The 12,368-nt window shown below is 33.2% G+C and overlaps 1 protein-coding gene and 2 long non-coding RNA genes across 3 annotated transcripts; all 3 read right to left on the bottom strand.

The window, feature by feature from the left end:
* Positions 1 to 1,347: 1,347 nt before the first annotated feature.
* On the bottom strand, positions 1,348 to 2,970 carry LOC105323414 (histone H3.3A). The gene is made up of 3 exons (XM_011422503.4): positions 2,844 to 2,970; positions 2,164 to 2,446; positions 1,348 to 2,011 (listed from the first exon to the last, which is right to left on the bottom strand). Exons 2-3 carry the CDS (start codon positions 2,443 to 2,445, stop codon positions 1,883 to 1,885), a joined length of 411 nt encoding a protein of 136 aa, XP_011420805.1. The 5' UTR covers position 2,446; positions 2,844 to 2,970; the 3' UTR covers positions 1,348 to 1,882.
* A 4,236-nt stretch (positions 2,971 to 7,206) lies between these two features.
* LOC117684343 (uncharacterized) lies at positions 7,207 to 9,622 on the bottom strand. Its single transcript, XR_004598125.2, has 4 exons — positions 8,510 to 9,622; positions 7,793 to 8,094; positions 7,545 to 7,679; positions 7,207 to 7,322 (listed from the first exon to the last, which is right to left on the bottom strand). It is a non-coding gene; the product is annotated as an uncharacterized lncRNA (long non-coding RNA).
* Positions 9,623 to 10,258: 636 nt separating this feature from the next.
* Positions 10,259 to 12,340, bottom strand: LOC117684175 (uncharacterized). Its single transcript, XR_010707703.1, has 2 exons — positions 11,809 to 12,340; positions 10,259 to 10,945 (listed from the first exon to the last, which is right to left on the bottom strand). It is a non-coding gene; the product is annotated as an uncharacterized lncRNA (long non-coding RNA).
* Positions 12,341 to 12,368: the final 28 nt, after the last annotated feature.

Below are 12,368 nucleotides of genomic sequence, written 5' to 3'. Positions count from 1 at the left end.
TTGTACAACAAAATATAGATTGATAATAAAATTGCATCAACAGCGAAATAAGTTGAGTTTTGTATTGGTGTTTGTCATCTCATATATAGAACAAGTTGATGATCATTGTACTTGAACCATGAACGAGTAATAGTAGGGTTCCACGAGGGGTGCAAAAGAATATAGTCTTAATTGTTATGCTAAATATGGATAAACCATTTGGATTTGCTATAGTTATAATTCATTATATCCAATAAGTTAAAAATTTATAATAAATTTCAAGGGGAATGAAACCGACTTTGCTGTAAGCATGAGTTTATTCACGGTAATTGTATCACTGAGAAGTCCTCTAGTACATGTATTAGGTTTGCAAATGAACTGAGGTACAAGCATTTAATAAAATTGTCATACCCCGATAAAATAAAAGTGTTATCCCAATAGTTAAAGGTAAACTTTTACTACTGTTTTAGTTACTGTACTTAATTGTGAGATTCACACGTTTTCCATCAAATCGTGAGAACATAAATATAAGTTTAAACAGTAAAAACAGTCTAGAAACAAAATCCCACTAGACAAAAGCCTAATTTATTTAGAGTTAATAAGACTTGTGCCATGTTTTTGTTCACAACTTTGTTGCTTGGGATATTTTAAAAATTGTTAATGTACGTGAATGTCAAGAAGATTAATATATTTGCACATACATCAATTTCGGGCAATGGTTTATGAGGAGCTTACAATCTGTTAAATTCTGTATTCAATATATGAGCAACTCTCCGAGTTTGAATGGGTCGAAATTCTTTGAAAAATAAGGGAATCAGAATTATGTGTCCTAAATGCCCAAGTGTCATGTAATTTCATGTAGCTGTTTAAGAGGAGTTGTGCTTCAAATAAAACCAGGACTGTCCAAAACATACCCCTCACAACTTGTACAATATTTGATATAAAGGTCAAGGGGATCACTAGGTTTTGCACTCGCATTGAATTGTGACATAGACAAGTTGAATTATAAAACAATTTAAATAAGTATGTTCATGTAGCCAATCAAGAATTATATCCCATTAAATTTTTGTCACATTTTAATGTTTGAAACCTAGCATTTTCCGACTCAGCATTCAATATGTAAAAATAAACATGACCTGAGGTTTGCTTGCATATTAAAGTACTGGGTATCTTGCTTATAGCTTGACAACCAAAAATCCCTTTACAATTTTGTAACTTAAATGGAATACACAGCAAACTTCATGTCCCAGAAATATGAAGTTCTAGAGCCTAACACGACCTTCAGGTTTACTTCTCTCATTCAAATTTATAGTATATCTGGAAAACATTGCAGCAAGTCTTTGATAATGATAAAAAAAATAACAATGATAAGGAAAGTACTACATTTATTGTTAAAATGAGAATACATGCAAATCTAAAATGTTTCAAGACAACACAATGAGACCCCTGTATAAAACAGCAAAATGTTTCCCCCCCATGAATTTAAGATGGAAAAGACAGTCAAGAAAGAAATACATTGAAATACATAACTGCTGCACATACAATTACAAATTTTCCCTGACTATTCATGATAATATGATGCACTGCATTGTCTTCCTGACCGATTTGCTTTACTGAAAATACAGCTGAAGAATTGAACCCAATTTTTTTGTCTTTAACAGATGAAAAAAAAGAAGCAATTTCTTGAAAAAGAGATCATCTTAAAAACTAAAATCTTCGTGTACTCAAAACACAGGATAAAAACTATGAAAATCAAGAGTCACATGATAAATTTCTCACGATTTTTGTTCTCACATAAATATCATGCCATAGCTATTAAATGTCCTGATAATGTCTGCTGCATTTGTGATAAAAATTTGAATGTCCTGATGGAAAAGTAGATGAAGAAACAGAAGAAATGAGATCAAGCACGCTCTCCACGAATCCTTCTGGCCAACTGAATGTCTTTGGGCATGATTGTGACTCTCTTGGCGTGGATAGCGCACAGGTTAGTGTCCTCAAATAATCCAACGAGGTAAGCTTCACTGGCCTCCTGAAATAAGGAAATTGAACATGTAGTTTTTGTTTTAATGGTAAAAACTATAATGCAATAAAACAATACCTTTTGTCTAAAAATCTTGACCAAATGTTATGAACTGTCAAGTAAAGAATATCCACCAATTGAAAAATTTTAATACAGTATACCTGCAAAGCCCCAATAGCTGCACTTTGGAATCTCAAGTCGGTCTTGAAGTCCTGAGCAATTTCTCTTACAAGACGTTGGAAAGGCAATTTTCTGATGAGCAACTCTGTGGATTTCTGGTACCTTCTGATTTCTCTGAGAGCGACTGTTCCTGGCCTGTACCTATGGGGCTTCTTTACACCGCCAGTGGAGGGAGCACTCTTACGTGCAGCCTTTGTGGCAAGCTGTTTACGAGGAGCTTTTCCTCCTGTACTTTTACGAGCTGTCTGCTTTGTACGTGCCATTCTGTGGATTTGAAAAAATATTTGTTCAATAATCAACTTCTATAGCCTACAACTATAAACTCGTCTTGTCAGATAACGAAAGTAATGCAAGTCTATTGCGCAACATAAAATCTTTGTCAAAATTTCTCCATAGTTCATCATTTAAAAATTAAGAATTCTATCAAGAAACTATGAATATTTATACTTGTATGATATGCTTTCAAAGTATTTCGCACATTGTATTGTTTATTTATAGGTTTTAAAATGGCGGACAAAACAGGCAGTTTAGTTTTCACCAAACATTTATTAGAGAAAAACGTGTAATTACACTCAGTTACACCAAAAATATGCTCTCTGAAAAGTTGTGTACTTGATACAAGGATAGTGGTTGAAAATTTGTTGGAATTTAAGAAAATTACCTTCAAACTATTCTCCCGCTTCTGTGTACTAAACTTCAACCGATGAATAAATTATTTTACAACGATTTTTTTCAGAATAGTACCACTAATACGATTGGTTGACTTCTGACTAAAAACTTGGTATCGATTGGTCAATCGGAGAACTAATATGATTAGTGAATATTTTTGGATAACAATTGCTGATTGGCTAAAAATCAAGATGTATGATTGGATACTTCTGAGAGAGATTTCAATCCACCTTTCTGTCTTCACACGAGCAATTTTGAAGGGGGGGGGGGTGTCACAAAGCGGTAATAATATTATGAAAAAAGCACTGATCAAAATATTGAGAACCATTTTTACAACGCCTTGAACTTTCAGCATGATTTTATTATCTATTTCTTGCGTCAAATCAAGCTAAAATGACGTGGTTTCAAGCGAAATATGCACCGATTGCGTAGTCTTAGCTCAAAAGCCAGACAAAACTTGTTGATTTAAAAAAAAAAAAAACAATGGCTGAATGGCCAGAAATGAAATAGACAGGCCTACGTCACATTACGTTTTGTCACAACTACTGAAAGTCCAGGCTCTTGTTAAAATGGTTCTATTATTGTTTTGAGCCAAAAAAAACAGACAAATATGATACGATCACTATAGTTAAAAAAATATTTAAAATTAATGAGACCGAGTCTTATTCATTTCTATATACCCTAACCGTTATACTTTATAAAATTTCTTGTATTTTACCTCATATATCAATACATTATTTTGGATTTTCGATTTTCTAGGAGGTCGCCTCGAAAGTTATACATTTTACTATGGATCCTATGGGAATTTTGTCCCTAAATTTTCAAATTTCCCCCAATTTTTTTTATATTTTTACGCAACGGATTTATCCTTTCAAATATTTGAAAACTAATATTTAATTCAATTCAATGGTTTATTGACATTACCATGTTGGCATACAGTCAAAATGAAATCAAATGACAGACAAAAGAAAATTATAACATAAAGGCTACATGCAGCATGCAAGAAAGTTTTATACAATACTTCATAGTCCCTGGGACTGTTTTCTCTGCATAAAACAAGTAGATACATAGACGTTTTGTAGTATTATAATCACATGGATTAACAATTTCTTTTATGGGATCAATACCACAGTACAATTTATCATTGAAAATATCACCATAATGAAATCGAAGATTGTCATACACAGGACAGTAGGGTACAAAATGTTTTTCATTTTCGACTTATGATTTACAAGCATAGCATAAACGTTTTTCCTTTGGGATAATAATCTACCTGTTTCAATGAATAGTGAATGTGCACTTATTATTGTTAGCTGGGATCTTTCATCTTGCAACTTGTACGCGTTAGTATTTAATATTTTACTGTAAAAGTGAAGTTTTCCTGAGTTAGAGGATGAAATTTTGTTCAATTGCTCAAAGATCATATCAACAAAAAATTTATTTATTTATTTAACTTAAACCTCAAATCCTTATGGGAAATATCTAAAGATGTTAAGTTAAGTTTTTGTTGGAGATTAAAAATCTTATTTTGCCATGAAGTATAACTCTTTTTCGAAGCTAACTCTGATACTAACACGCTAAGTTTAAGTTACGAAAAAGATGAACTTGAAAAAAAAATGTTTATTTCTTGGTTCGTTCAAGGAATCATATAAAAAAAAGACATTTGTAAAATCATAATATGTTTCTCTGAATGCTCTGTCAATGAATTCCTATAGTTTTAAAAATCCATCACCGCCTTGAATAAATCACAGGTGCTTGGGAACAGGACCGACCCCTCCTTTTTACCTCCAAGTATCCAGACCCCGGGACTTTACTTGATTTCATTCAGAATTATCCTTTTCTTTAGTGACATACATGTATTTCTAATTGAATTTATTATTTATACATTCATTGCAAAAAAATTACCTAAAACAATCACAACCGCAAAGGCGTTTAGTCCCGTACATAGATCTATCGGATATGATGCTACATAATTCAGGCACGTAGCACTCCACTTTTTCTGTAAAATTGGAAATTAAAGTCAAATATACCCCCCCCCCCCGACATTATCATATAACGGTTAGAACAGATCTATGCTGATTGCTGAGTATATGCTCCAAGTGTAGTTAACGCAGACTGAAAAGAAAAAAAGGTATTGTCATTGTTAAGTAAACCTTAACCAACAATGTATTACATGTGAAAATTTTTCACCTAGTACGAACAACTGGGAAAAGAACATCATAAATTTCGTAGCAACGATGTATTTGAAGAATATTTTTTTAGAAGTTTTTGGTTGGCGATCTTGCATGAAAACTGTAACTCCATGACATAAATAAAGTCGCAATGCCATAATTTTTTTGTGCGCCGTAAATTGCAGTTTTTTACTATGGGAGGCACTGTAGCTCCCAGGTCGTCCATCCGAATTTTTTCAGACCGGGAGCTACAGTCCTGCAGCTACGGTGATAGATATATATATAAGATACAGTCGATGGGTTTAATATGGATCAAGATATTATATTTATTTTCTGTAATTTAATTTTTTCATAACTGTACATTTTTCATAACTGTAAATTTGGCAAGTTTTTTTTTTTTTTTTTTTTTTTTTACCTCAGGTCTCAATTTTACAAAAGGATTAATATATAAAGTGGAAAAGTGGGACACAGATCAAAAGTGAGCTCATCATCTAACTTTTATGACTCCGGGGTCAGGTCCTGTTCACCTCATAAAAAAAAAAATTAGTTAAAATAATTGATCATCGTTTCAATTGTGAGGCATCCGCAATACGGCCGTGTATTGGTATTTCACGAAATCTATATTTTCTTAGACATTTTTTCATAGCTGTTGATATCAAAATATTTTATTTGCAATTAAAGTGAACTTAAATTGAGACACGTCAACAGTAACCGGTTTGAATTAGGAACTTCACGGTGGCGAAGCACGTGATACGCGTATGATCAATTCCACGAAAAAATGGCTATTTTGAGTTGCACCTGAGGGAAAATTTGAACGGTTAGTTACACTTTCCTGTACGTTTTTAATCGTTTTATCTTCACCAAAGTGTAATAATTTCAGCAATGGATACTTTGTTATTTTCAGAATATCGTAGTTTTGCGCGTACTGCTAGAACATTCGTGCACAATCTCCGGCTCGATCAACATTTCACGGGATAGTATCCACGATCATAACATGAATGACAATTTATTTCCAATTCAATCAAATTCAAGGTGTTTAATAACGTGAAAATGACACACACTTTACCCTCTTTAGAGTGGAGATGCTCAATATACTTAGAATTTGAATGCATGATATGAAAAACACGTACAAAGTTAGTTTGTTTAATATGATCTGTAACCACGATACGAAATGGTAAAGATCAGTTCCACGATCGATTTAAAATATATGTCAGAATTGTGTTTGTTTATATATTTTGAAGGTTACAATGGATAATAGACTCTGCAAGTTTTTTGGAAAAGAATTCAAGAGTAGATCTGCTTTTAAAATATGATCATGAAAAGGGACACGTAGGGAAGGCACCACACATGTGCTGCTCCAAGAGGTTTTACAGCAAAGCTAATCTTAAAAGACCAAGATTAGAATATTTTGTGCCGATATTTGACTTAAAACTTTGAAATAATGTGTACAACTATGTAAATCTAATTTTTATTATGAAGTAAGTGTGTTTTTTTTTTACAGAGTCGTCAGTTTGTTCTCTTATTAATGAGAGAGAGAGAGAGAGAGAGAGAGAGAGAGGAAGAGAATTTAGTTCTAGCGAGAGAGGTTGGGTGTGGGCACAGCGCTGGCGTTGCTATCCTACTGAATGTCGTTTGGGACATTTCATAATAATTTATGGATAAATATTAAACGTTTATGTCTATCATTCATTCTATAATAATATGTGTTTTCTTTTAAACTTCATAGATGTGCAGTGCATGATGAAGAAAAAACATTTGCAAGTGATTACTGTGGAAAAAGTTTGCAATAAAAGCAAATTTGAATCGACACATGAAAAGCCATGGAGACCCCCAGTTTACATGTGAAATTTGTTGGCTGTGGCCAAGAAAAAAAAACAGGAGCAAAAGGATCACATGACAACCCATACTGGCGAAAAAATTCACAGATGCCCTTGTGGTAGATCGTTTAGGCATCAAACAAACTTATATCGACATAAAAGAATGTGCAAATCAGTCTGAATTTGACATTTTGTTCTTTTATTGATCGGGATATAAGCTCTTCATTAAAATAAATGGAGATGTAAACTTTCGTTATAACTTGCATTTAGATTTTTAAACGCGAGAAAATAATATCCGCGTAAAATCGCAATAAGCACATCTTGCGGATTTTAAAATCTCTCTTTAAATTTGTGTACAAATGTAAACTACTTGGAATATGAAAAAATGAGATCCCTTCTGTAACGAATTTCGTTCTCATAACTGATCCCACCTTACTCTTTCCTCAAACGCGTTTCCAAAGTTGTGTATCAAAATGATGATCTCTGAAATCAAAGTGAAACTATTTATAAAAAAAAAAAAAAAAAAGAAACCTGAAGTTTAATTTAAGATATGACACTATTAGACTGTTATTATAAAAGAAATAAAATAACAACGGTTTTTATCATTTAAAAATACGGTGAATCTTGAAGAAAATGGTCTCAATATCAAATTGATTATCGCAAAAAACTATGACTTTTAGAATCTGTGATGACTGAGATACCTACCTGAATATAATATTTGTTGGCATTTCATGCAAATTGTTTCTACTGGGGTCTTGAATGCTTTCCATCTGATCTACAGAGTCAGTATCGTCAACCAAATTGTAGATTGTAGCCCTCTTAGTACGATAAGAACATTTCCTGAAAGGTATGCTAGATAAATTATTCAAAAAGATAAAACACAAGTGCGTATTGTGTCACCGAAAAATAAAATGTTACTCTTAGGATAATCGATATTGATATTTCAAGCTTACCTTTCTGGATCTAATCGTATCTGAACTTGTACTATTGTATTTCCGAAGGCCAAACTCTTGACAAGAAACTGTTCCCTGTCCTCTCATATCATTCATGGTCAGCTCAGAGAAAAATATGTCCCCAACCATACTGCAAAAATGCTCTAACATTGAAAGTACCTCCAAGACAAAAAGAATACAGCCATGCTTTTGCATCTATACTGGAAACTATAATTGCTTCCCACAACTAACATGCGTATGTCCGCCACTGCCCTTTTTAGGTATATTTAATGATAGGTTTGACTTCTTTCTCATTTCGGGGTCTGAAAAAGAAAAACGTTCATTTTTTTTAAATCGACCGTGGAACTAATCTTTACTATTTCGTATCGTGGTTACAGATCATATTAAACAAACTAACTTTGTACGTGTTTTTCATATCATGCATTCAAATTCTAAGTATATTGAGCATCTCCACTCCAAAGAGGGTAAAGTATGTGTCCTTTTCACGTTATTAAACACCTTGAATTTGATTGAATTGGAAATAAATTGTCATTCATGTTATGATCGTGGATACTATCCCGTGAAATGTTGATCGAGCCGGAGATTGATTGTGCACGAATGTTCTAGCAGTACGCGCAAAACTACGATATTCTGAGAATAACAAAGTGTCCATTGCTGAAATTATTACACTTTGGTGAAGGTAAAACGATTAAAAACATACAGGAAAGTGTTACTTACCGTTCCAATTTTCCCTCAGGTGCAACTCAAAATCGCCATTTTTTCGTGGAATTGATCATACGCGTATCACGTGGTCCGCCACCGTGAACTTGGAGATGGAATTCCCTTTGCGGGATACTTATACAGTGTTATATTCGATTCATGTTATTTTTGCCCTTCTTCACTTTCAAACGGCTTCAACCTGTTACCAATCTTAATTCTGCTCAGACATAGTTGTTTTTGAAGAGAAATAAGTGGACATATTGAAATTCGCCTAATCTTAAATATGCCAAATAATGCCTGCTAACAATAATGGCAAAAATAAAATGGGATCAAGTACTTTCTGCATACAGTATTTTAAAACAGAAGAATTAGAATTGTAATAGACTACTGGTGCTCGGGGATATTAACTTGTTACATTTACATAGTTTAAAAGTTACCAAAAATAAGCCTAGGAACCCCCTCCCACCCAAGGGTGTTGCTAAAACGCGGAACGGAAAACGGAACGGAACGGAAAACGTTTATCGCGTAAATACTGTATAGATTGGACTTTGTATCATTTATTCATATTTTATTAATGATTATTATCATTAATTACTTGATACCATTCTTACGAATGTATATCAACTAAATCCTTGCATTCAACTTGCTTAATAAAGAACCTTAAATCATGTAAAATGAATTGTTCAAACATTGTGATTAAAGATAAGCTATTAAAATAACTTTTTTACTTATTTTCCTTTTGTAATATTGTTGGAATAATAGTATAGGGCAGTTGGTTGAAGCGTTTGGTTGTGTTTTTCATGACTTCGAAACTTGCTTGGGGTTTTTAACTTATTTTAAACAAATCAAACATGATGTACTCTCATCCACATGGAATTTGTAGTGAACCATACTATTTAATATATAAATTATAATAGCGTTATTGATATCATAAGCGTGACCGACGAACATCCACTTTTACTATTACGATGTCTTGCTGCAAAATGTAGCTAACCTTTTCGTCTCAATATTTTAAAGATCATTTAATTGAAAAAAAAATCATTTATTTTGATATCTAACACTCTAACACTGTCGATGTCCTGCAACGTCTCTTTTCTTTCATCTAATATCGACGGAACCGGGGTGGGTGGGGGGAGGTGGGAGGTGGGGGGGGGGGGGGTGGGGTGGGCATAATCCCCCCCCCCCCTCCACTTCTTTTGCAAAGTTAGCCCTAACCATTAGGTATATAGCATCAGGGAGGGTCTAGTCTCTCACCTTTTTTCACAGCAAACATAGTTGTATCTAAATGTACCTTAAAAAGATCAAATGAAATATTATAATTAATAGTGATATTGAAAATTGGAGTAATAGGTCCACTAGCCCCCTTATTCCTAGTATTTTAGGTACATGTATGACAGTTTTTTTACGTTTACCAACGTACGTGATTGTACAACTTATTCCGCAAAGAGAGCTGGATATGTTGTTTAGTATGATAAACTGGGACTAGTGGTCAAAAATTATCAGAAATCAAAATCCAAGCCATATGCATGCCATTTTAATAACTGGATTTTTCTGTTGGAAAACCCGGTTAGAAATTACATAAAGTTTATCGTTTTAGCTTGTTGAACACATCTTTCAAGTAAATAACATTATATAACAATTTCCTTATTTCATTCCGATCCGTTTTCCGTTCCGTTTTGCGTTTTAGCAACACCCCCACCCCACCCCCAAGTCCCTCAAATTCCCCCTTGTGAAAATTTATACCATGGACATGTCAGGTGAGATGAATTGAATTTAATAAATAATATTTATTATTCAAACCTCCATATCTTGGACATCTCTCTTCATTCTCTGCCCTATCAAGATTTAACTGGGTATAAAAATTACCGATGGTCTGATAATATAAATCAACAAATACCAGTGGTTTGTTCAATTAGTGACAAGGAATAACAAAAGAAAACAAAAATAAATTGTCTACCCATACAAGTATATAGATAAAAAGAGATTTCAATACATTTCATGATACTGTGAAAAACAGACAGTTATTTGGTAGGTAAATCCAGTTCTTCTAACTTTTTTTCATTCATTTCAATTTCTTCCCTGATGTCCCTCAGTCGCTTACGAAACATCAACGAATCCTTGTTTGGTTGACTGATGATCATTTTAGCAATAGTATCCATACAAATAGACTCTTCATTCCTCAGCATCTTCAAGTTAGCTATAATGTCTCTGTCATTTTCGTCTTTGAAAATTAAGTAGATATAAGTTATAACTGAACATACTCCAAAGGAAAAAAATGCATTGCTTCTTGATCGCTGTAATTCTTTTGACAATTTGCCAAAGTCTTCTTGTTTTACACGATCAATTTTAGCTTTCTCCATGAATCCCTTAGATTCTTTTGGAACTTCTTTCACACTTAAGTCTGGTTCAGTTTTATAATACACACTGGTAGTATAAACGGATCTCTTACATTCTCTGAAAAAGAGAAAACATCACAATTTTGACAATAATGATAGAATAATTTCAAAACTGTATCTTTAAGGAAATTTTAGAGTTGAAATTAAAATTAGATCCTTTACACTCTCAATGAGACCCATATTTGGTATCCAATATGGGAGCATGAAAAATTTAATTCTAATCAAATTGCAGCTAAATTAAGAAATACACTGTACATAAAACACAATATACCAGAGGGTTCAACATCACAAAAAGACTAATAGATATTGTTATCTGTATAAAACAATGCAATACATGTAGTATTAAGTTGCGGAAAGTCTTAAAGAAACTTTAACCAACATAACTTAAATGAACTGCATTTTGTTCTATCCTTTAAAATATGACTTCAGTGTATCCCAAATTTAGTGTCCAATAGTGTTTAAACATGATGAATTATAGAGTTAAAACACATTATGCAAAATACTTTGTGCAGAAAATAGTATCCATACAGTTCCAAAGTAATGAAATAGAGATTATAGTACACATGTTCACATACACAAATATACGTTTATAAATATTTCAGGTAAATGAGTTTCACACATAGCTGTAGCCATATGCCTTTGAATTTCTATCAATAAGCCGTTAAATGTATAGGAAGACAGATATACAGTACTTTATCTATATACATAAATACTCCAGGTATGCAACGACTTTTAAACCCCATCACAAATACATCGAAGTTTGAAAATTATTGTTACCGATGTAACCAATGTTACTGGTTACAAATAGAATAGGGTAAAAGTCAGGATTTATGTAACTGGTTCAGTTATTTGTCATGAACAGATGAAACTGCGAATTATGCCGCTAAATTTTTCATATATATATCCTGCAATATATACAACCTTCCAATATTTCCTTTCAGTGCTAATCTCAAATGACGCAAAGTTGATAACCACATTCTCGAAGCCATCCTCTGAGTTGTACTGACATTGGCTTAACTTGGTTTATGTAACCACATGTGAGGTTCTTTTTTTTTTTATGACCATGTAATTTCAGCCCCTGAAAGCATCTTACCTTCTCCAGGGTGTATCAATACTCTTACTGCGTAAGTTTCAACGATTAATATTATTTTGCAAAGTCATTTGTAGTATTTTAAAATATTGGTATCTGTGATAAAAACTAAGCGTTAACAATAATGCATCATAAATCTTTTATTGGGTCGAAATGCCTCGGAGACTATTTCACCCAACTTCCCCTCGGAACGCCTCGCGCTGTTCAAAAAAGAAAGTAGAAATTCGTAAAACCTCGGAATGAGCCATCCCTACCGAAGACGCTCGCTCCGTTCGCATACCCTCGTCTTTTTTATGAAAATTCAATTTTGCCGAATGGGGTAGTAAGTAAATCGTACGTAGATTGTTTTGAGTATTTATTTAATTTTTAAAAACCGAAGAATGAAAATACA

Source organism: Magallana gigas, chromosome 7, assembly GCF_963853765.1.
Source record: "Magallana gigas chromosome 7, xbMagGiga1.1, whole genome shotgun sequence".
Classification (NCBI taxonomy): Eukaryota; Metazoa; Mollusca; class Bivalvia; order Ostreida; family Ostreidae; genus Magallana; species Magallana gigas.
Note: the sequence above shows the minus strand (reverse complement) of the source record. Positions and strands in the feature narration are given on the sequence as shown.